Here is a 27,778-nt window from a genome sequence, read left to right on the forward strand (position 1 = left end):
TACCGGTACCCCCTGTATATAGCCTCCACATTGACTCTGTACCGTAACACCCTGTATATAGCCTCCACATTGACTCTGTACCGGTACCCCCTGTATATAGCCTCCACATTGACTCTGTACTGGTACCCCTTGTATGTAGCCTCCACATTGACTCTGTACCGGTACCCCCTGTATATAGCCTCCACATTGACTCTGTACTGGTACCCCCTGTATATAGCCTCCACATTGACTCTGTACCGGTACCCCCTGTATATAGCCTCCACATTGACTCTGTACTGGTACCCCCTGTATAGAGCCTCCACATTGACTCTGTACCGGTACCCCCTGTATATAGCCTCCACATTGACTCTGTACCGGTACCCCCTGTATATAGCCTCCACATTGACTCTGTACCGGTACCCCCTGTATATAGCCTCCACATTGACTCTGTACTGGTACCCCCTGTATATAGCCTCCACATTGACTCTGTACTGGTACCCCCTGTATATAGCCTCCACATTGACTCTGTACTGGTACCCCCTGTATAGAGCCTCCACATTGACTCTGTACCGGTACCCCCTGTATGTAGCCTCCACATTTGACTCTGTACCGATACCCCCTGTATATAGTCTCCACATTGACTCTGTACTGGTACCCCCTGTATATAGCCTCCACATTGACTCTGTACCGGTACCCCCTGTACCTCCACATTGACTCTGTACCGTAACACCCTGTATATAGCCTCCACATTGACTCTGTACCGCAACACCCTGTATATAGCCTCCACATTGACTCTGTACCGTAACACCCTGTATATAGCCTCCACATTGACTCTGTACTGGTACCCCCTGTATATAGCCTCCACATTGACTCTGTACTGGTACCCCCTGTATATAGCCTCCACATTGACTCTGTACTGGTACCCCCTGTATATAGCCTCCACATTGACTCTGTACCGGTACCCCCTGTATATAGTCTCCACATTGACTCTGTACCGGTACCCCCTGTATATAGCCTCCACATTGACTCTGTACCGGTACCCCCTGTATATAGCCTCCACATTGACTCTGTACCGGTACCCCTTGTATATAGCCTCCACATTGACCTTGTACCGGTACCCCCTGTATATAGTCTCCACATTGACTCTGTACTGGTACCCCCTGTATATAGCCTCCACATTGACTCTGTACCGGTACCCCCTGTATATAGCCTCCACATTGACTCTGTACCGGTACCCCCTGTATACAGCCTCCACATTGACTCTGTACTGGTACCCCCTGTATATAGCCTCCACATTGACTCTGTACTGGTACCCCCTGTATAGAGCCTCCACATTGACTCTGTACCGGTACCCCCTGTATGTAGCCTCCACATTTGACTCTGTACCGATACCCCCTGTATATAGTCTCCACATTGACTCTGTACTGGTACCCCCTGTATATAGCCTCCACATTGACTCTGTACCGGTACCCCCTGTACCTCCACATTGACTCTGTACCGTAACACCCTGTATATAGCCTCCACATTGACTCTGTACCGCAACACCCTGTATATAGCCTCCACATTGACTCTGTACCGTAACACCCTGTATATAGCCTCCACATTGACTCTGTACTGGTACCCCCTGTATATAGCCTCCACATTGACTCTGTACTGGTACCCCCTGTATATAGCCTCCACATTGACTCTGTACTGGTACCCCCTGTATATAGCCTCCACATTGACTCTGTACCGGTACCCCCTGTATATAGTCTCCACATTGACTCTGTACCGGTACCCCCTGTATATAGCCTCCACATTGACTCTGTACCGGTACCCCCTGTATATAGCCTCCACATTGACTCTGTACCGGTACCCCTTGTATATAGCCTCCACATTGACCTTGTACCGGTACCCCCTGTATATAGTCTCCACATTGACTCTGTACTGGTACCCCCTGTATATAGCCTCCACATTGACTCTGTACCGGTACCCCCTGTATATAGCCTCCACATTGACTCTGTACCGGTACCCCCTGTATATAGCCTCCACATTGACTCTGTACCGGTACCCCCTGTATATAGCCTCCACATTGACTCTGTACCGGTACCCCCTATATATAGCCTCCACATTGACTCTGTACTGATACCCCCTGTTTATAGCCTCCACATTGACTCTGTACCGGTACCCCCTGTATATAGCCTCCACATTGACTCTGTACCGGTACCCCCTGTATATAGCCTCCACATTGACTCTGTACTGGTACCCCCTGTATAGAGCCTCCACATTGACTCTGTACCGGTACCCCCTGTATGTAGCCTCCACATTGACTCTGTACCGGTACCCCCTGTATATAGTCTCCACATTGACTTTGTACTGGTACCCCCTGTATATAGTCTCCACATTGACTCTGTACTGGTACCCCCTGTATATAGCCTCCACATTGACTCTGTACTGGTACCCCCTGTATATAGCCTCCACATTGACTCTGTACCGGTACCCCCTGTATATAGCCTCCACATTGACTCTGTACCGGTACCCCCTGTATATAGTCTCCACATTGACTCTGTACTGGTACCCCCTGTATATAGCCTCCACATTGACTCTGTACCGGTACCCCCTGTATATAGCCTCCACATTGACTCTGTACCGGTACCCCCTGTATATAGCCTCCACATTGACTCTGTACCGGTACCCCCTGTATATAGCCTCCACATTGACTCTGTACCGGTACCCCCTGTATATAGCCTCCACATTGACTCTGTACCGGTACCCCCTGTATATAGCCTCCACATTGACTCTGTACTGGTACCCCCTGTATATAGCCTCCACATTGACTCTGTACTGGTACCCCCTGTATATAGCCTCCACATTGACTCTGTACTGGTACCCCCTGTATATAGCCTCCACATTGACTCTGTACTGGTACCACCTGTATATAGTCTCCACATTGACTCTGTACCGGTACCCCCTGTATATAGCCTCCACATTGACTCTGTACTGGTACCCCCTTTATATAGCCTCCACATTGACTCTGTACCATAACACCCTGTATATAGCCTCCACATTGACTCTGTACCGGTACCCCCTGTATATAGCCTCCACATTGACTCTGTACTGGTACCCCCGGTATAGAGCCTCCACATTCACTCTGTACCGGTACCCCCTGTATATAGCCTCCACATTGACTCTGTACCGGTACCCCCTGTATATAGCCTCCACATTGACTCTGTACTGGTACCCCCTGTATATAGCCTCCACATTGACTCTGTACCGGTACCCCCTGTATATAGCCTCCACATTGACTCTGTACTGGTACACCCTGTATATAGCCTCCACATTGACTCTGTACTGGTACCCCCTGTATATAGCCTCCACATTGACTCTGTACTGGTACCCCCTGTATAGAGCCTCCACATTGACTCTGTACCGGTACCCCCTGTATATAGTCTCCACATTGACTGTACTGGTACCCCCTGTATATAGCCCCCACATTGACTCTGTACTGGTACCCCCTGTATATAGCCTCCACATTGACTCTGTACCGGTACCCCCTGTATATAGCCTCCACATTGACTCTGTACCGGTACCTCCTGTATATAGCCTCCACATTGACTCTCTACCGTAACACCCTGTATATAGCCTCCACATTGACTCTGTACTGGTACCCCCTGTATATAGCCTCCACATTGACTCTGTACCGTAACACCCTGTATATAGCCTCCACATTGACTCTGTACCGTAACACCCTGTATATAGCCTCCACATTGACTCTGTACCGCAACACCCTGTATATAGCCTCCACATTGACTCTGTACCGTAACACCCTGTATATAGCCTCCACATTGACTCTGTACTGGTACCCCCTGTATATAGCCTCCACATTGACTCTGTACTGGTACCCCCTGTATATAGCTCCACATTGACTCTGTACTGGTACCCCCTGTATATAGCCTCCACATTGACTCTGTACTGGTACCCCCTGTATATAGCCTCCACATTGACTCTGTACCGTAACACCCTGTATATAGCCTCCACATTGACTCTGTACTGGTACCCCCTGTATATAGCCTCCACATTGACTCTGTACCGGTACCCCCTGTATATAGCCTCCACATTGACTCTGTACTGGTACCCCCTGTATATAGCCTCCACATTGACTCTGTACTGGTACCCCCTGTATATAGCCTCCACATTGACTCTGTACCGGTACCCCCTGTATATAGCCTCCACATTGACTCTGTACCGGTACCCCCTGTATATAGTCTCCACATTGACTCTGTACTGGTACCCCCTGTATATCGCCTCCACATTGACTCTGTACCGGTACCCCCTGTATATAGCCTCCACATTGACTCTGTACCGGTACCCCCTGTATATAGCCTCCACTTTGACTCTGTACCGGTACCCCCTGTATATAGCCTCCACATTGACTCTGTACCGGTACCCCCTGTATATAGCCTCCACATTGACTCTGTACTGGTACCCCCTGTATACAGCCTCCACATTGACTCTGTACCGGTACCCCCTGTATATAGCCTCCACATTGACTCTGTACTGGTACCCCCTGTATATAGCCTCCACATTGACTCTGTACTGGTACCCCCTGTATATAGCCTCCACATTGACTCTGTACTGGTACCCCCTGTATATAGCCTCCACATTGACTCTGTACTGGTACCCCCTGTATATAGCCTCCACATTGACTCTGTACTGGTACCCCCTGTATATAGTCTCCACATTGACTCTGTACTGGTACCCCCTGTATATAGCCTCCACATTGACTCTGTACAGGTACCCCCTGTATATAGCCTCCACATTGACTCTGTACTGGTACCCCCTGTATATAGTCTCCACATTGACTCTGTACCGGTACCCCCTGTATATAGCCTCCACATTGACTCTGTACCGGTACCCCCTGTATATAGCCTCCACATTGACTCTGTACTGATACCCCCTGTTTATAGCCTCCACATTGACTCTGTACCGGTACCCCCTGTATATAGCCTCCACATTGACTCTGTACTGGTACCCCCTGTATATAGCCTCCACATTGACTCTGTACTGGTACCCCCTGTATAGAGCCTCCACATTGACTCTGTACCGGTACCCCCTGTATGTAGCCTCCACATTGACTCTGTACCGGTACCCCCTGTATATAGTCTCCACATTGACTTTGTACTGGTACCCCCTGTATATAGTCTCCACATTGACTCTGTACTGGTACCCCCTGTATATAGCCTCCACATTGACTCTGTACCGGTACCCCCTGTATATAGCCTCCACATTGCCTCTGTACCGGTACCCCCTGTATATAGCCTCCACATTGACTCTGTACCGTTACCCCCTGTATATAGTCTCCACATTGACTCTGTACTGGTACCCCCTGTATATAGCCTCCACATTGACTCTGTACCGGTACCCCCTGTATATAGCCTCCACATTGACTCTGTACCGGTACCCCCTGTATATAGCCTCCACATTGACTCTGTACCGGTACCCCCTGTATATAGCCTCCACATTGACTCTGTACCGGTACCCCCTGTATATAGCCTCCACATTGACTCTGTACCGGTACCCCCTGTATATAGCCTCCACATTGACTCTGTACTGGTACCCCCTGTATATAGCCTCCACATTGACTCTGTACTGGTACCCCCTGTATATAGCCTCCACATTGACTCTGTACTGGTACCCCCTGTATATAGCCTCCACATTGACTCTGTACTGGTACCCCCTGTATATAGTCTCCACATTGACTCTGTACCGGTACCCCCTGTATATAGCCTCCACATTGACTCTGTACTGGTACCCCCTTTATATAGCCTCCACATTGACTCTGTACCATAACACCCTGTATATAGCCTCCACATTGACTCTGTACCGGTACCCCCTGTATATAGCCTCCACATTGACTCTGTACTGGTACCCCCTGTATAGAGCCTCCACATTCACTCTGTACCGGTACCCCCTGTGAGTAGCCTCCACATTGACTCTGTACCGGTACCCCCTGTATATAGCCTCCACATTGACTCTGTACTGGTACCCCCTGTATATATCCTCCACATTGACTCTGTACCGGTACCCCCTGTATATAGCCTCCACATTGACTCTGTACTGGTACACCCTGTATATAGCCTCCACATTGACTCTGTACTGGTACCCCCTGTATATAGCCTCCACATTGACTCTGTACTGGTACCCCCTGTATAGAGCCTCCACATTGACTCTGTACCGGTACCCCCTGTATATAGTCTCCACATTGACTGTACTGGTACCCCCTGTATATAGCCTCCACATTGACTCTGTACTGGTACCCCCTGTATATAGCCTCCACATTGACTCTGTACCGGTACCCCCTGTATATAGCCTCCACATTGACTCTGTACCGGTACCTCCTGTATATAGCCTCCACATTGACTCTCTACCGTAACACCCTGTATATAGCCTCCACATTGACTCTGTACTGGTACCCCCTGTATATAGCCTCCACATTGACTCTGTACAGTAACACCCTGTATATAGCCTCCACATTGACTCTGTACCGTAACACCCTGTATATAGCCTCCACATTGACTCTGTACCGCAACACCCTGTATATAGCCTCCACATTGACTCTGTACCGTAACACCCTGTATATAGCCTCCACATTGACTCTGTACTGGTACCCCCTGTATATAGCCTCCACATTGACTCTGTACTGGTACCCCCTGTATATAGCTCCACATTGACTCTGTACTGGTACCCCCTGTATATAGCCTCCACATTGACTCTGTACTGGTACCCCCTGTATATAGCCTCCACATTGACTCTGTACTGGTACCCCCTGTATATAGCCTCCACATTGACTCTGTACCGTAACACCCTGTATATAGCCTCCACATTGACTCTGTACTGGTACCCCCTGTATATAGCCTCCACATTGACTCTGTACCGGTACCCCCTGTATATAGCCTCCACATTGACTCTGTACTGGTACCCCCTGTATATAGCCTCCACATTGACTCTGTACTGGTACCCCCTGTATATAGCCTCCACATTGACTCTGTACCGGTACCCCCTGTATATAGCCTCCACATTGACTCTGTACCGGTACCCCCTGTATATAGTCTCCACATTGACTCTGTACTGGTACCCCCTGTATATCGCCTCCACATTGACTCTGTACCGGTACCCCCTGTATATAGCCTCCACATTGACTCTGTACCGGTACCCCCTGTATATAGCCTCCACTTTGACTCTGTACCGGTACCCCCTGTATATAGCCTCCACATTGACTCTGTACCGGTACCCCCTGTATATAGCCTCCACATTGACTCTGTACTGGTACCCCCTGTATACAGCCTCCACATTGACTCTGTACCGGTACCCCCTGTATATAGCCTCCACATTGACTCTGTACTGGTACCCCCTGTATATAGCCTCCACATTGACTCTGTACTGGTACCCCCTGTATATAGCCTCCACATTGACTCTGTACTGGTACCCCCTGTATATAGCCTCCACATTGACTCTGTACTGGTACCCCCTGTATATAGCCTCCACATTGACTCTGTACTGGTACCCCCTGTATATAGTCTCCACATTGACTCTGTACTGGTACCCCCTGTATATAGCCTCCACATTGACTCTGTACTGGTACCCCCTGTATATAGCCTCCACATTGACTCTGTACTGGTACCCCCTGTATATAGTCTCCACATTGACTCTGTACCGGTACCCCCTGTATATAGCCTCCACATTGACTCTGTACCGGTACCCCCTGTATATAGCCTCCACATTGACTCTGTACTGATACCCCCTGTTTATAGCCTCCACATTGACTCTGTACCGGTACCCCCTGTATATAGCCTCCACATTGACTCTGTACCGGTACCCCCTGTATATAGCCTCCACATTGACTCTGTACTGGTACCCCCTGTATAGAGCCTCCACATTGACTCTGTACCGGTACCCCCTGTATGTAGACTCCACATTGACTCTGTACCGGTACCCCCTGTATATAGTCTCCACATTGACTTTGTACTGGTACCCCCTGTATATAGTCTCCACATTGACTCTGTACTGGTACCCCCTGTATATAGCCTCCACATTGACTCTGTACCGGTACCCCCTGTATATAGCCTCCACATTGACTCTGTACCGGTACCCCCTGTATATAGCCTCCACATTGACTCTGTACCGTTACCCCCTGTATATAGTCTCCACATTGACTCTGTACTGGTACCCCCTGTATATAGCCTCCACATTGACTCTGTACCGGTACCCCCTGTATATAGCCTCCACATTGACTCTGTACCGGTACCCCCTGTATATAGCCTCCACATTGACTCTGTACCGGTACCCCCTGTATATAGCCTCCACATTGACTCTGTACCGGTACCCCCTGTATATAGCCTCCACATTGACTCTGTACCGGTACCCCCTGTATATAGCCTCCACATTGACTCTGTACTGGTACCCCCTGTATATAGCCTCCACATTGACTCTGTACTGGTACCCCCTGTATATAGCCTCCACATTGACTCTGTACTGGTACCCCCTGTATATAGCCTCCACATTGACTCTGTACTGGTACCCCCTGTATATAGTCTCCACATTGACTCTGTACCGGTACCCCCTGTATATAGCCTCCACATTGACTCTGTACTGGTACCCCCTTTATATAGCCTCCACATTGACTCTGTACCATAACACCCTGTATATAGCCTCCACATTGACTCTGTACCGGTACCCCCTGTATATAGCCTCCACATTGACTCTGTACTGGTACCCCCTGTATAGAGCCTCCACATTCACTCTGTACCGGTACCCCCTGTATATAGCCTCCACATTGACTCTGTACTGGTACACCCTGTATATAGCCTCCACATTGACTCTGTACTGGTACCCCCTGTACCGGTACCCCCTGTATATAGTCTCCACATTGACTGTACTGGTACCCCCTGTATATAGCCTCCACATTGATTCTGTACTGGTACCCCCTGTATATAGCCTCCACATTGACTCTGTACCGGTACCCCCTGTATATAGCCTCCACATTGACTCTGTACCGGTACCTCCTGTATATAGCCTCCACATTGACTCTCTACCGTAACACCCTGTATATAGCCTCCACATTGACTCTGTACTGGTACCCCCTGTATATAGCCTCCACATTGACTCTGTACCGTAACACCCTGTATATAGCCTCCACATTGACTCTGTACCGTAACACCCTGTATATAGCCTCCACATTGACTCTGTACCGCAACACCCTGTATATAGCCTCCACATTGACTCTGTACCGTAACACCCTGTATATAGCCTCCACATTGACTCTGTACTGGTACCCCCTGTATATAGCCTCCACATTGACTCTGTACTGGTACCCCCTGTATATAGCTCCACATTGACTCTGTACTGGTACCCCCTGTATATAGCCTCCACATTGACTCTGTACTGGTACCCCCTGTATATAGCCTCCACATTGACTCTGTACCGTAACACCCTGTATATAGCCTCCACATTGACTCTGTACTGGTACCCCCTGTATATAGCCTCCACATTGACTCTGTACCGGTACCCCCTGTATATAGCCTCCACATTGACTCTGTACTGGTACCCCCTGTATATAGCCTCCACATTGACTCTGTACTGGTACCCCCTGGATATAGCCTCCACATTGACTCTGTACCGGTACCCCCTGTATATAGCCTCCACATTGACTCTGTACCGGTACCCCCTGTATATAGTCTCCACATTGACTCTGTACTGGTACCCCCTGTATATCGCCTCCACATTGACTCTGTACCGGTACCCCCTGTATATAGCCTCCACATTGACTCTGTACCGGTACCCCCTGTATATAGCCTCCACTTTGACTCTGTACCGGTACCCCCTGTATATAGCCTCCACATTGACTCTGTACCGGTACCCCCTGTATATAGCCTCCACATTGACTCTGTACTGGTACCCCCTGTATATAGCCTCCACATTGACTCTGTACCGGTACCCCCTGTATATAGCCTCCACATTGACTCTGTACTGGTACCCCCTGTATATAGCCTCCACATTGACTCTGTTTTGGTACCCCCTGTATATAGCCTCCACATTGACTCTGTACTGGTACCCCCTGTATATAGCCTCCACATTGACTCTGTACTGGTACCCCCTGTATATAGCCTCCACATTGACTCTGTACTGGTACCCCCTGTATATAGTCTCCACATTGACTCTGTACTGGTACCCCCTGTATATAGCCTCCACATTGACTCTGTACTGGTACCCCCTGTATATAGCCTCCACATTGACTCTGTACTGGTACCCCCTGTATATAGTCTCCACATTGACTCTGTACCGGTACCCCCTGTATATAGCCTCCACATTGACTCTGTACTGGTACCCCCTGTATATAGCCTCCACATTGACTCTGTACCATAACACCCTGTATATAGACTCCACATTGACTCTGTACCGTAACACCCTGTATATAGCCTCCACATTGACTCTGTACCGTAACACCCTGTATATAGCCTCCACATTGACTCTGTACTGGTACCCCCTGTATATAGCCTCCACATTGACTCTGTACCGTAACACCCTGTATATAGCCTCCACATTGACTCTGTACTGGTACCCCCTGTATATAGCCTCCACATTGACTCTGTACCGGTACCTCCTGTATATAGCCTCCACATTGACTCTCTACCGTAACACCCTGTATATAGCCTCCACATTGACTCTGTACTGGTACCCCCTGTATATAGCCTCCACATTGACTCTGTACTGGTACCCCCTGTATATAGCCTCCACATTGACTCTGTACTGGTACCCCCTGTATATAGCCTCCACATTGACTCTGTACTGGTACCCCCTGTATATAGTCTCCACATTGACTCTGTACTGGTACCCCCTGTATATAGCCTCCACATTGACTCTGTACTGGTACCCCCTGTATATAGCCTCCACATTGACTCTGTACTGGTACCCCCTGTATATAGTCTCCACATTGACTCTGTACCGGTACCCCCTGTATATAGCCTCCACATTGACTCTGTACCGGTACCCCCTGTATATAGCCTCCACATTGACTCTGTACTGATACCCCCTGTTTATAGCCTCCACATTGACTCTGTACCGGTACCCCCTGTATATAGCCTCCACATTGACTCTGTACCGGTACCCCCTGTATATAGCCTCCACATTGACTCTGTACTGGTACCCCCTGTATAGAGCCTCCACATTGACTCTGTACCGGTACCCCCTGTATGTAGACTCCACATTGACTCTGTACCGGTACCCCCTGTATATAGTCTCCACATTGACTTTGTACTGGTACCCCCTGTATATAGTCTCCACATTGACTCTGTACTGGTACCCCCTGTATATAGCCTCCACATTGACTCTGTACCGGTACCCCCTGTATATAGCCTCCACATTGACTCTGTACCGGTACCCCCTGTATATAGCCTCCACATTGACTCTGTACCGTTACCCCCTGTATATAGTCTCCACATTGACTCTGTACTGGTACCCCCTGTATATAGCCTCCACATTGACTCTGTACCGGTACCCCCTGTATATAGCCTCCACATTGACTCTGTACCGGTACCCCCTGTATATAGCCTCCACATTGACTCTGTACCGGTACCCCCTGTATATAGCCTCCACATTGACTCTGTACCGGTACCCCCTGTATATAGCCTCCACATTGACTCTGTACCGGTACCCCCTGTATATAGCCTCCACATTGACTCTGTACTGGTACCCCCTGTATATAGCCTCCACATTGACTCTGTACTGGTACCCCCTGTATATAGCCTCCACATTGACTCTGTACTGGTACCCCCTGTATATAGCCTCCACATTGACTCTGTACTGGTACCCCCTGTATATAGACTCCACATTGACTCTGTACCGGTACCCCCTGTATATAGCCTCCCCATTGACTCTGTACTGGTACCCCCTATATATAGCCTCCACATTGACTCTGTACCATAACACCCTGTATATAGCCTCCACATTGACTCTGTACCGGTACCCCCTGTATATAGCCTCCACATTGACTCTGTACTGGTACCCCCTGTATAGAGCCTCCACATTCACTCTGTACCGGTACCCCCTGTATATAGCCTCCACATTGACTCTGTACTGGTACACCCTGTATATAGCCTCCACATTGACTCTGTACTGGTACCCCCTGTACCGGTACCCCCTGTATATAGTCTCCACATTGACTGTACTGGTACCCCCTGTATATAGCCTCCACATTGATTCTGTACTGGTACCCCCTGTATATAGCCTCCACATTGACTCTGTACCGGTACCCCCTGTATATAGCCTCCACATTGACTCTGTACCGGTACCTCCTGTATATAGCCTCCACATTGACTCTCTACCGTAACACCCTGTATATAGCCTCCACATTGACTCTGTACTGGTACCCCCTGTATATAGCCTCCACATTGACTCTGTACCGTAACACCCTGTATATAGCCTCCACATTGACTCTGTACCGTAACACCCTGTATATAGCCTCCACATTGACTCTGTACCGCAACACCCTGTATATAGCCTCCACATTGACTCTGTACCGTAACACCCTGTATATAGCCTCCACATTGACTCTGTACTGGTACCCCCTGTATATAGCCTCCACATTGACTCTGTACCGGTACCCCCTGTATATAGCCTCCACATTGACTCTGTACTGGTACCCCCTGTATATAGCCTCCACATTGACTCTGTACTGGTACCCCCTGGATATAGCCTCCACATTGACTCTGTACCGGTACCCCCTGTATATAGCCTCCACATTGACTCTGTACCGGTACCCCCTGTATATAGTCTCCACATTGACTCTGTACTGGTACCCCCTGTATATCGCCTCCACATTGACTCTGTACCGGTACCCCCTGTATATAGCCTCCACATTGACTCTGTACCGGTACCCCCTGTATATAGCCTCCACTTTGACTCTGTACCGGTACCCCCTGTATATAGCCTCCACATTGACTCTGTTTTGGTACCCCCTGTATATAGCCTCCACATTGACTCTGTACTGGTACCCCCTGTATATAGCCTCCACATTGACTCTGTACTGGTACCCCCTGTATATAGCCTCCACATTGACTCTGTACTGGTACCCCCTGTATATAGTCTCCACATTGACTCTGTACTGGTACCCCCTGTATATAGCCTCCACATTGACTCTGTACTGGTACCCCCTGTATATAGCCTCCACATTGACTCTGTACTGGTACCCCCTGTATATAGTCTCCACATTGACTCTGTACCGGTACCCCCTGTATATAGCCTCCACATTGACTCTGTACTGGTACCCCCTGTATATATCCTCCACATTGACTCTGTACCATAACACCCTGTATATAGACTCCACATTGACTCTGTACCGTAACACCCTGTATATAGCCTCCACATTGACTCTGTACCGTAACACCCTGTATATAGCCTCCACATTGACTCTGTACTGGTACCCCCTGTATATAGCCTCCACATTGACTCTGTACCGTAACACCCTGTATATAGCCTCCACATTGACTCTGTACTGGTACCCCCTGTATATAGCCTCCACATTGACTCTGTACCGGTACCTCCTGTATATAGCCTCCACATTGACTCTCTACCGTAACACCCTGTATATAGCCTCCACATTGACTCTGTACTGGTACCCCCTGTATATAGCCTCCACATTGACTCTGTACTGGTACCCCCTGTATATAGCCTCCACATTGACTCTGTACTGGTACCCCCTGTATATAGCCTCCACATTGACTCTGTACTGGTACCCCCTGTATATAGTCTCCACATTGACTCTGTACTGGTACCCCCTGTATATAGCCTCCACATTGACTCTGTACTGGTACCCCCTGTATATAGCCTCCACATTGACTCTGTACTGGTACCCCCTGTATATAGTCTCCACATTGACTCTGTACCGGTACCCCCTGTATATAGCCTCCACATTGACTCTGTACCGGTACCCCCTGTATATAGCCTCCACATTGACTCTGTACTGATACCCCCTGTTTATAGCCTCCACATTGACTCTGTACCGGTACCCCCTGTATATAGCCTCCACATTGACTCTGTACCGGTACCCCCTGTATATAGCCTCCACATTGACTCTGTACTGGTACCCCCTGTATAGAGCCTCCACATTGACTCTGTACCGGTACCCCCTGTATGTAGACTCCACATTGACTCTGTACCGGTACCCCCTGTATATAGTCTCCACATTGACTTTGTACTGGTACCCCCTGTATATAGTCTCCACATTGACTCTGTACTGGTACCCCCTGTATATAGCCTCCACATTGACTCTGTACCGGTACCCCCTGTATATAGCCTCCACATTGACTCTGTACCGGTACCCCCTGTATATAGCCTCCACATTGACTCTGTACCGTTACCCCCTGTATATAGTCTCCACATTGACTCTGTACTGGTACCCCCTGTATATAGCCTCCACATTGACTCTGTACCGGTACCCCCTGTATATAGCCTCCACATTGACTCTGTACCGGTACCCCCTGTATATAGCCTCCACATTGACTCTGTACCGGTACCCCCTGTATATAGCCTCCACATTGACTCTGTACCGGTACCCCCTGTATATAGCCTCCACATTGACTCTGTACCGGTACCCCCTGTATATAGCCTCCACATTGACTCTGTACTGGTACCCCCTGTATATAGCCTCCACATTGACTCTGTACTGGTACCCCCTGTATATAGCCTCCACATTGACTCTGTACTGGTACCCCCTGTATATAGCCTCCACATTGACTCTGTACTGGTACCCCTGTATATAGTCTCCACATTGACTCTGTACCGGTACCCCCTGTATATAGCCTCCACATTGACTCTGTACTGGTACCCCCTTTATATAGCCTCCACATTGACTCTGTACCATAACACCCTGTATATAGCCTCCACATTGACTCTGTACCGGTACCCCCTGTATATAGCCTCCACATTGACTCTGTACTGGTACCCCCTGTATAGAGCCTCCACATTCACTCTGTACCGGTACCCCCTGTATATAGCCTCCACATTGACTCTGTACTGGTACACCCTGTATATAGCCTCCACATTGACTCTGTACTGGTACCCCCTGTACCGGTACCCCCTGTATATAGTCTCCACATTGACTGTACTGGTACCCCCTGTATATAGCCTCCACATTGATTCTGTACTGGTACCCCCTGTATATAGCCTCCACATTGACTCTGTACCGGTACCCCCTGTATATAGCCTCCACATTGACTCTGTACCGGTACCTCCTGTATATAGCCTCCACATTGACTCTCTACCGTAACACCCTGTATATAGCCTCCACATTGACTCTGTACTGGTACCCCCTGTATATAGCCTCCACATTGACTCTGTACCGTAACACCCTGTATATAGCCTCCACATTGACTCTGTACCGTAACACCCTGTATATAGCCTCCACATTGACTCTGTACCGCAACACCCTGTATATAGCCTCCACATTGACTCTGTACCGTAACACCCTGTATATAGCCTCCACATTGACTCTGTACTGGTACCCCCTGTATATAGCCTCCACATTGACTCTGTACTGGTACCCCCTGTATATAGCTCCACATTGACTCTGTACTGGTACCCCCTGTATATAGCCTCCACATTGACTCTGTACTGGTACCCCCTGTATATAGCCTCCACATTGACTCTGTACCGTAACACCCTGTATATAGCCTCCACATTGACTCTGTACTGGTACCCCCTGTATATAGCCTCCACATTGACTCTGTACCGGTACCCCCTGTATATAGCCTCCACATTGACTCTGTACTGGTACCCCCTGTATATAGCCTCCACATTGACTCTGTACTGGTACCCCCTGGATATAGCCTCCACATTGACTCTGTACCGGTACCCCCTGTATATAGCCTCCACATTGACTCTGTACCGGTACCCCCTGTATATAGTCTCCACATTGACTCTGTACTGGTACCCCCTGTATATCGCCTCCACATTGACTCTGTACCGGTACCCCCTGTATATAGCCTCCACATTGACTCTGTACCGGTACCCCCTGTATATAGCCTCCACTTTGACTCTGTACCGGTACCCCCTGTATATAGCCTCCACATTGACTCTGTACCGGTACCCCCTGTATATAGCCTCCACATTGACTCTGTACTGGTACCCCCTGTATATAGCCTCCACATTGACTCTGTACCGGTACCCCCTGTATATAGCCTCCACATTGACTCTGTACTGGTACCCCCTGTATATAGCCTCCACATTGACTCTGTTTTGGTACCCCCTGTATATAGCCTCCACATTGACTCTGTACTGGTACCCCCTGTATATAGCCTCCACATTGACTCTGTACTGGTACCCCCTGTATATAGCCTCCACATTGACTCTGTACTGGTACCCCCTGTATATAGTCTCCACATTGACTCTGTACTGGTACCCCCTGTATATAGCCTCCACATTGACTCTGTACTGGTACCCCCTGTATATAGCCTCCACATTGACTCTGTACTGGTACCCCCTGTATATAGTCTCCACATTGACTCTGTACCGGTACCCCCTGTATATAGCCTCCACATTGACTCTGTACTGGTACCCCCTGTATATAGCCTCCACATTGACTCTGTACCATAACACCCTGTATATAGACTCCACATTGACTCTGTACCGTAACACCCTGTATATAGCCTCCACATTGACTCTGTACCGTAACACCCTGTATATAGCCTCCACATTGACTCTGTACTGGTACCCCCTGTATATAGCCTCCACATTGACTCTGTACCGTAACACCCTGTATATAGCCTCCACATTGACTCTGTACTGGTACCCCCTGTATATAGCCTCCACATTGACTCTGTACCGGTACCGCCTGTATATAGCCTCCACATTGACTCTCTACCGTAACACCCTGTATATAGCCTCCACATTGACTCTGTACTGGTACCCCCTGTATATAGCCTCCACATTGACTCTGTACCGTAACACCCTGTATATAGCCTCCACATTGACTCTGTACCGTAACACCCTGTATATAGCCTCCACATTGACTCTGTACCGCAACACCCTGTATATAGCCTTCACATTGACTCTGTACCGTAACACCCTGTATATAGCCTCCACATTGACTCTGTACTGGTACCCCCTGTATATAGCCTCCACATTGACTCTGTACTGGTACCCCCTGTATATAGCCTCCACATTGACTCTGTACTGGTACCCCCTGTATATAGCCTCCACATTGACTCTGTACTGGTACCCCCTGTATATAGCCTCCACATTGACTCTGTACTGGTACCCCCTGTATATAGCCTCCACATTGACTCTGTACTGGTACCCCCTGTATATAGTCTCCACATTGACTCTGTACCGGTACCCCCTGTATATAGCCTCCACATTGACTCTGTACCATAACACCCTGTATATAGACTCCACATTGACTCTGTACCGTAACACCCTGTATATAGCCTCCACATTGACTCTGTACCGTAACACCCTGTATATAGCCTCCACATTGACTCTGTACTGGTACCCCCTGTATATAGCCTCCACATTGACTCTGTACCGGTACCTCCTGTATATAGCCTCCACATTGACTCTCTACCGTAACACCCTGTATATAGCCTCCACATTGACTCTGTACTGGTACCCCCTGTATATAGCCTCCACATTGACTCTGTACCGTAACACCCTGTATATAGCCTCCACATTGACTCTGTACCGTAACACCCTGTATATAGCCTCCACATTGACTCTGTACCGCAACACCCTGTATATAGCCTCCACATTGACTCTGTACCGTAACACCCTGTATATAGCCTCCACATTGACTCTGTACTGGTACCCCCTGTATATAGCCTCCACATTGACTCTGTACTGGTACCCCCTGTATATAGCCTCCACATTGACTCTGTACTGGTACCCCCTGTATATAGCCTCCACATTGACTCTGTACTGGTACCCCCTGTATATAGCCTCCACATTGACTCTGTACTGGTACCCCCTGTATATAGCCTCCACATTGACTCTGTACTGGTACCCCCTGTATATAGTCTCCACATTGACTCTGTACCGGTACCCCCTGTATATAGCCTCCACATTGACTCTGTACTGGTACCCCCTGTATATAGCCTCCACATTGACTCTGTACCATAACACCCTGTATATAGACTCCACATTGACTCTGTACCGTAACACCCTGTATATAGCCTCCACATTGACTCTGTACCGTAACACCCTGTATATAGCCTCCACATTGACTCTTTACTGGTACCCCCTGTATATAGCCTCCACATTGACTCTGTACCGTAACACCCTGTATATAGCCTCCACATTGACTCTGTACTGGTACCCCCTGTATATAGCCTCCACATTGACTCTGTACTGGTACCCCCTGTATATAGCCTCCACATTGACTCTGTACTGGTACCCCCTGTATATAGTCTCCACATTGACTCTGTACCGGTACCCCCTGTATATAGCCTCCACATTGACTCTGTACCATAACACCCTGTATATAGACTCCACATTGACTCTGTACCGTAACACCCTGTATATAGCCTCCACATTGACTCTGTACCGTTACACCCTGTATATAGCCTCCACATTGACTCTGTACTGGTACCCCCTGTATATAGCCTCCACATTGACTCTGTACCGGTACCTCCTGTATATAGCCTCCACATTGACTCTCTACCGTAACACCCTGTATATAGCCTCCACATTGACTCTGTACTGGTACCCCCTGTATATAGCCTCCACATTGACTCTGTACCGTAACACCCTGTATATAGCCTCCACATTGACTCTGTACCGTAACACCCTGTATATAGCCTCCACATTGACTCTGTACCGCAACACCCTGTATATAGCCTCCACATTGACTCTGTACCGTAACACCCTGTATATAGCCTCCACATTGACTCTGTACTGGTACCCCCTGTATATAGCCTCCACATTGACTCTGTACTGGTACCCCCTGTATATAGCCTCCACATTGACTCTGTACTGGTACCCCCTGTATATAGCCTCCACATTGACTCTGTACTGGTACCCCCTGTATATAGCCTCCACATTGACTCTGTACTGGTACCCCCTGTATATAGCCTCCACATTGACTCTGTACTGGTACCCCCTGTATATAGTCTCCACATTGACTCTGTACCGGTACCCCCTGTATATAGCCTCCACATTGACTCTGTACTGGTACCCCCTGTATATAGCCTCCACATTGACTCTGTACCATAACACCCTGTATATAGACTCCACATTGACTCTGTACCGTAACACCCTGTATATAGCCTCCACATTGACTCTGTACCGTAACACCCTGTATATAGCCTCCACATTGACTCTTTACTGGTACCCCCTGTATATAGCCTCCACATTGACTCTGTACCGTAACACCCTGTATATAGCCTCCACATTGACTCTGTACTGGTACCCCCTGTATATAGCCTCCACATTGACTCTGTACCGGTACCTCCTGTATATAGCCTCCACATTGACTCTCTACCGTAACACCCTGTATATAGCCTCCACATTGACTCTGTACTGGTACCCCCTGTATATAGCCTCCACATTGACTCTGTACTGGTACCCCCTGTGTATAGCCTCCACATTGACTCTGTACTGGTACCCCCTGTATATAGTCTCCACATTGACTCTGTACTGGTACCCCCTGTATATAGCCTCCACATTGACTCTGTACTGGTACCCCCTGTATATAGCCTCCACATTGACTCTGTACTGGTACCCCCTGTATATAGTCTCCACATTGACTCTGTACCGGTACCCCCTGTATTTAGCCTCCACATTGACTCTGTACTGGTACCCCCTGTATATAGCCTCCACATTGACTCTGTACCATAACACCCTGTATATAGACTCCACATTGACTCTGTACCGTAACACCCTGTATATAGCCTCCACATTGACTCTGTACCGTAACACCCTGTATATAGCCTCCACATTGACTCTGTACTGGTACCCCCTGTATATAGCCTCCACATTGACTCTGTACCGTAACACCCTGTATATAGCCTCCGCATTGACTCTGTACTGGTACCCCCTGTATATAGCCTCCACATTGACTCTGTACCGGTACCTCCTGTATATAGCCTCCACATTGACTCTCTACCGTAACACCCTGTATATAGCCTCCACATTGACTCTGTACTGGTACCCCCTGTATATAGCCTCCACATTGACTCTGTACCGTAACACCCTGTATATAGCCTCCACATTGACTCTGTACCGTAACACCCTGTATATAGCCTCCACATTGACTCTGTACCGCAACACCCTGTATATAGCCTCCACATTGACTCTGTACCGTAACACCCTGTATATAGCCTCCACATTGACTCTGTACTGGTACCCCCTGTATATAGCCTCCACATTGACTCTGTACTGGTACCCCCTGTATATAGCCTCCACATTGACTCTGTACTGGTACCCCCTGTATATAGCCTCCACATTGACTCTGTACTGGTACCCCCTGTATATAGCCTCCACATTGACTCTGTACTGGTACCCCCTGTATATAGCCTCCACATTGACTCTGTACTGGTACCCCCTATATATAGTCTCCACATTGACTCTGTACCGGTACCCCCTGTATATAGCCTCCACATTGACTCTGTACTGGTACCCCCTGTATATAGCCTCCACATTGACTCTGTACCATAACACCCTGTATATAGACTCCACATTGACTCTGTACCGTAACACCCTGTATATAGCCTCCACATTGACTCTGTACCGTAACACCCTGTATATAGCCTCCACATTGACTCTTTACTGGTACCCCCTGTATATAGCCTCCACATTGACTCTGTACCGTAACACCCTGTATATAGCCTCCACATTGACTCTGTACTGGTACCCCCTGTATATAGCCTCCACATTGACTCTGTACCGGTACCTCCTGTATATAGCCTCCACATTGACTCTCTACCGTAACACCCTGTATATAGCCTCCACATTGACTCTGTACTGGTACCCCCTGTATATAGCCTCCACATTGACTCTGTACCGTAACACCCTGTATATAGCCTCCACATTGACTCTGTACCGTAACACCCTGTATATAGCCTCCACATTGACTCTGTACCGGTGCCCCCTGTATATAGCCTCCACATTGACTCTGTACCGTAACACCCTGTATATAGCCTCCACATTGACTCTGTACCGGTACCCCCTGTATATAGCCTCCACATTGGCTCTGTACTGGTACCCCTGTATATAGCCTCCACATTGACTCTGTACTGTAACACCCTGTATATAGCCTCCACATTGATTCTGTACCGGTACCCCCTGTATATAGCCTCCACATTGACTCTGTACCGTAACATCCTGTATATAGCCTTCACATTGACTCTCTACCGTAACACCCTGTATATAGCCTCCACATTGACTCTGTACCGTAACACCCTGTATATAGCCTCCACATTGACTCTGTACCGTAACACCCTGTATATAGCCTCCACATTGACTCTGTACCGGTACCCCCTGTATATAGCCTCCACATTGACTCTGTACCGGTACCCCCTGTATATAGCCTCCACATTGACTCTGTACCGTAACACCCTGTATATAGCCTCCACATTGACTCTGTACCGTAACACCCTGTATATAGCCTCCACATTGACTCTGTACTGGTACCCCCTGTATATAGCCTCCACATTGACTCTGTACCGTAACACCCTGTATATAGCCTCCACATTGACTCTGTACCGTAACACCCTGTATATAGCCTCCACATTGACTCTGTACCGCAACACCCTGTATATAGCCTCCACATTGACTCTGTACCGTAACACCCTGTATATAGCCTCCACATTGACTCTGTACTGGTACCCCCTGTATATAGCCTCCACATTGACTCTGTACTGGTACCCCCTGTATCTAGCCTCCACATTGACTCTGTACTGGTACCCCCTGTATATAGCCTCCACATTGACTCTGTACTGGTACCCCCTGTATATAGCCTCCACATTGACTCTGTACTGGTACCCCCTGTATATAGTCTCCACATTGACTCTGTACCGGTACCCCCTGTATATAGCCTCCACATTGACTCTGTACTGGTACCCCCTGTATATAGCCTCCACATTGACTCTGTACCATAACACCCTGTATATAGACTCCACATTGACTCTGTACCGTAACACCCTGTATATAGCCTCCACATTGACTCTGTACCGTAACACCCTGTATATAGCCTCCACATTGACTCTTTACTGGTACCCCCTGTATATAGCCTCCACATTGACTCTGTACCGTAACACCCTGTATATAGCCTCCACATTGACTCTGTACTGGTACCCCCTGTATATAGCCTCCACATTGACTCTGTACCGGTACCTCCTGTATATAGCCTCCACATTGACTCTGTACCGTAACACCCTGTATATAGCCTCCACATTGACTCTGTACCGTAACACCCTGTATATAGCCTCCACATTGACTCTGTACCGTAACACCCTGTATATAGCCTCCACATTGACTCTGTACCGGTGCCCCCTGTATATAGCCTCCACATTGACTCTGTACCGTAACACCCTGTATATAGCCTCCACATTGACTCTGTACCGGTACCCCCTGTATATAGCCTCCACATTGGCTCTGTACTGGTACCCCCTGTATATAGCCTCCACATTGACTCTGTACTGTAACACCCTGTATATAGCCTCCACATTGATTCTGTACCGGTACCCCCTGTATATAGCCTCCACATTGACTCTGTACCGTAACATCCTGTATATAGCCTTCACATTGACTCTCTACCGTAACACCCTGTATATAGCCTCCACATTGACTCTGTACCGTAACACCCTGTATATAGCCTCCACATTGACTCTGTACCGTAACACCCTGTATATAGCCTCCACATTGACTCTGTACCGGTACCCCCTGTATATAGCCTCCACATTGACTCTGTACCGGTACCCCCTGTATATAGCCTCCACATTGACTCTGTACCGTAACACCCTGTATATAGCCTCCACATTGACTCTGTACCGTAACACCCTGTATATAGCCTCCCCATTGACTCTGTACCGGTACCCCCTGTATATAGCCTCCACATTGACTCTGTACCGGTACCCCCTGTATATAGCCTCCACATTGATTCTGTACCGTAACACCCTGTATATAGCCTCCACATTGACTCTGTACCGGTACCCCCTGTATATAGCCTCCACATTGACTCTGTACTGGTACCCCCTGTATATAGCCTCCACATTGACTCTGTACTGTAACACCCTGTATATAGCCTCCACATTGATTCTGTACCGGTACCCCCTGTATATAGCCTCCACATTGACTCTGTACCGTAACATCCTGTATATAGCCTTCACATTGACTCTCTACCGTAACACCCTGTATATAGCCTCCACATTGACTCTGTACCGTAACACCCTGTATATAGCCTCCACATTGACTCTGTACCGTAACACCCTGTATATAGCCTCCACATTGACTCTGTACCGGTACCCCCTGTATATAGCCTCCACATTGACTCTGTACCGGTACCCCCTGTATATAGCCTCCACATTGACTCTGTACCGTAACACCCTGTATATAGCCTCCACATTGACTCTGTACCGTAACACCCTGTATATAGCCTCCCCATTGACTCTGTACCGGTACCCCCTGTATATAGCCTCCACATTGACTCTGTACCATAACACCCTGTATATAGACTCCACATTGACTCTGTACCGTAACACCCTGTATATAGCCTCCACATTGACTCTGTACCGTAACACCCTGTATATAGCCTCCACATTGACTCTTTACTGGTACCCCCTGTATATAGCCTCCACATTGACTCTGTACCGTAACACCCTGTATATAGCCTCCACATTGACTCTGTACTGGTACCCCCTGTATATAGCCTCCACATTGACTCTGTACCGGTACCTCCTGTATATAGCCTCCACATTGACTCTCTACCGTAACACCCTGAATATAGCCTCCACATTGACTCTGTACTGGTACCCAATGTATATAGCCTCCACATTGACTCTGTACCGTAACACCCTGTATATAGCCTCCACATTGACTCTGTACCGTAACACCCTGTATATAGCCTCCACATTGACTCTGTACCGGTGCCCCCTGTATATAGCCTCCACATTGACTCTGTACCGTAACACCCTGTATATAGCCTCCACATTGACTCTGTACCGGTACCCCCTGTATATAGCCTCCACATTGGCTCTGTACTGGTACCCCCTGTATATAGCCTCCACATTGACTCTGTACTGTAACACCCTGTATATATCCTCCACATTGATTCTGTACCGGTACCCCCTGTATATAGCCTCCACATTGACTCTGTACCGTAACATCCTGTATATAGCCTTCACATTGACTCTCTACCGTAACACCCTGTATATAGCCTCCACATTGACTCTGTACCGTAACACCCTGTATATAGCCTCCACATTGACTCTGTACCGTAACACCCTGTATATAGCCTCCACATTGACTCTGTACCGGTACCCCCTGTATATAGCCTCCACATTGACTCTGTACCGGTACCCCCTGTATATAGCCTCCACATTGACTCTGTACCGTAACACCCTGTATATAGCCTCCACATTGACTCTGTACCGTAACACCCTGTATATAGCCTCCCCATTGACTCTGTACCGGTACCCCCTGTATATAGCCTCCACATTGACTCTGTACCGGTACCCCCTGTATATAGCCTCCACATTGATTCTGTACCGTAACACCCTGTATATAGCCTCCACATTGACTCTGTACCGGTACCCCCTGTATATAGCCTCCACATTGACTCTGTACCGGTACCTCCTGTATATAGCCTCCACATTGACTCTCTACCGTAACACCCTGAATATAGCCTCCACATTGACTCTGTACTGGTACCCAATGTATATAGCCTCCACATTGACTCTGTACCGTAACACCCTGTATATAGCCTCCACATTGACTCTGTACCGTAACACCCTGTATATAGCCTCCACATTGACTCTGTACCGGTGCCCCCTGTATATAGCCTCCACATTGACTCTGTACCGTAACACCCTGTATATAGCCTCCACATTGACTCTGTACCGGTACCCCCTGTATATAGCCTCCACATTGGCTCTGTACTGGTACCCCCTGTATATAGCCTCCACATTGACTCTGTACTGTAACACCCTGTATATAGCCTCCACATTGATTCTGTACCGGTACCCCCTGTATATAGCCTCCACATTGACTCTGTACCGTAACATCCTGTATATAGCCTTCACATTGACTCTCTACCGTAACACCCTGTATATAGCCTCCACATTGACTCTGTACCGTAACACCCTGTATATAGCCTCCACATTGACTCTGTACCGTAACACCCTGTATATAGCCTCCACATTGACTCTGTACCGGTACCCCCTGTATATAGCCTCCACATTGACTCTGTACCGGTACCCCCTGTATATAGCCTCCACATTGACTCTGTACCGTAACACCCTGTATATAGCCTCCACATTGACTCTGTACCGTAACACCCTGTATATAGCCTCCCCATTGACTCTGTACCGGTACCCCCTGTATATAGCCTCCACATTGACTCTGTACCGGTACCCCCTGTATATAGCCTCCACATTGATTCTGTACCGTAACACCCTGTATATAGCCTCCACATTGACTCTGTACCGGTACCCCCTGTATATAGCCTCCACATTGACTCTGTACTGGTACCCCCTGTATATAGCCTCCACATTGACTCTGTACTGTAACACCCTGTATATAGCCTCCACATTGATTCTGTACCGGTACCCCCTGTATATAGCCTCCACATTGACTCTGTACCGTAACATCCTGTATATAGCCTACACATTGACTCTCTACCGTAACACCCTGTATATAGCCTCCACATTGACTCTGTACCGTAACACCCTGTATATAGCCTCCACATTGACTCTGTACCGTAACACCCTGTATATAGCCTCCACATTGACTCTGTACCGGTACCCCCTGTATATAGCCTCCACATTGACTCTGTACCGGTACCCCCTGTATATAGCCTCCACATTGACTCTGTACCGTAACACCCTGTATATAGCCTCCACATTGACTCTGTACCGTAACACCCTGTATATAGCCTCCCCATTGACTCTGTACCGGTACCCCCTGTATATAGCCTCCACATTGATTCTGTACCGTAACACCCTGTATATAGCCTCCACATTGACTCTGTACCGGTACCCCCTGTATATAGCCTCCACATTGACTCTGTACTGGTACCCCCTGTATATAGCCTCCACATTGACTCTGTACTGTAACACCCTGTATATAGCCTCCACATTGATTCTGTACCGGTACCCCCTGTATATAGCCTCCACATTGACTCTGTACCGTAACACCCTGTATATAGCCTTCACATTGACTCTGTACCGTAACACCCTGTATATAGCCTCCACATTGACTCTGTACCGTAACACCCTGTATATAGCCTCCACATTGATTCTGTACCGTAACACCCTGTATATAGCCTCCACATTGACTCTGTACCGTAACACCCTGTATATAGCCTCCACATTGACTCTGTACCGTAACACCCTGTATATAGCCTCCACATTGACTCTGTACCGTAACACCCTGTATATAGCCTCCACATTGACTCTGTACCGTAACACCCTGTATATAGCCTCCACATTGACTCTGTACTGTAACACCCTGTATATAGCCTCCACATTGACTGTACCGTAACACCCTGTATATATCCTCCACATTGACTCTGTACCGTAACACCCTGTATATAGCCTCCACATTGACTCTGTACCGTAACACCCTGTATATAGCCTCCACATTGACTCTGTACCGTAACACCCTGTATATAGCCTCCACATTGACTGTACCGTAACACCCTGTATATAGCCTCCACATTGACTCTGTACCGTAACACCCTGTATATAGCCTCCACATTGACTCTGTACCGTAACACCCTGTATAGCCTCGCTATTGTTATTTTACTGCTACTCTTTAATTACTTGTTATTTTCATCTTTTTTTTTATGTTTCTTTTTTTTTTAAATTTAACTGCATTTATTTCTTATTCTTATATATATATATATATATATATATATATATATATTGTTGTTGTATAATTTTAAACTGCATTGTTGGTTAAGCGCTTATAAGTATGGGGGTATGTTTTTCATCCAAACATCAAAATACTGCCCCCTACACTCAACAGGTTAACTCTAGGAACTACCATTTGTTCTACTCTCTTCAACCCTGTCTCTCTAGGAACTACCATGTGTTATACTCTCTGTTAACCCTGTCTCTCTAGGAACTACCATGTGTTCTACTCTCTGTTAACCCTGTCTCTCTAGGAACTACCATGTGTTCTACTACCTTTTGGCTGGAGCCACTGAGGAGGAGAGGAATTCCTTCCACCTGCTCAAACCGGAGGATTACCACTACCTCAACCAGGTGGGCACACACACACACACACACACACACACACACACACACACACACACACACACACACACACACACACACACACACAGTCTGTATGTGGGTCCTGTGGCCACATCCACTGAGATTTGGTCATATCTACTGATATGCATATGTTTGAATTCCATGTACCCTATAGTCTCTTTACATGTAGTCTATAGTATCTTTACATGTAGTCTATAGTCTCTTTACATGTAGTCTATAGTCTCTTTACATGTAGCCTATAGTCTCTTTACATGTAGCCTATAGTCTCTATACTGTTTCATGTAGCCTATAGTCTCTTTACATGTAGTCTATACTCTCTTTACATGTAGCCTATAGTC

At 48.1% G+C, this 27,778-nt stretch overlaps 1 protein-coding gene across 1 annotated transcript in view; it reads left to right on the forward strand.

Annotated features, from left to right (window-relative positions):
* Positions 1-27,778, forward strand: part of LOC139406371 (unconventional myosin-IXAb-like) — a 263,450-nt gene that overhangs the window by 92,929 nt on the left and 142,743 nt on the right. Inside the window, exon 5 of the mRNA XM_071148904.1 lies at positions 27,329-27,428. Within this exon, the coding sequence (XP_071005005.1) occupies positions 27,329-27,428 (100 nt within the window). The remainder of the gene's footprint in view (positions 1-27,328; positions 27,429-27,778) is intronic.

This window comes from Oncorhynchus clarkii, chromosome 4 (assembly GCF_045791955.1).
Source record: "Oncorhynchus clarkii lewisi isolate Uvic-CL-2024 chromosome 4, UVic_Ocla_1.0, whole genome shotgun sequence".
Classification (NCBI taxonomy): domain Eukaryota; kingdom Metazoa; phylum Chordata; class Actinopteri; order Salmoniformes; family Salmonidae; genus Oncorhynchus; species Oncorhynchus clarkii.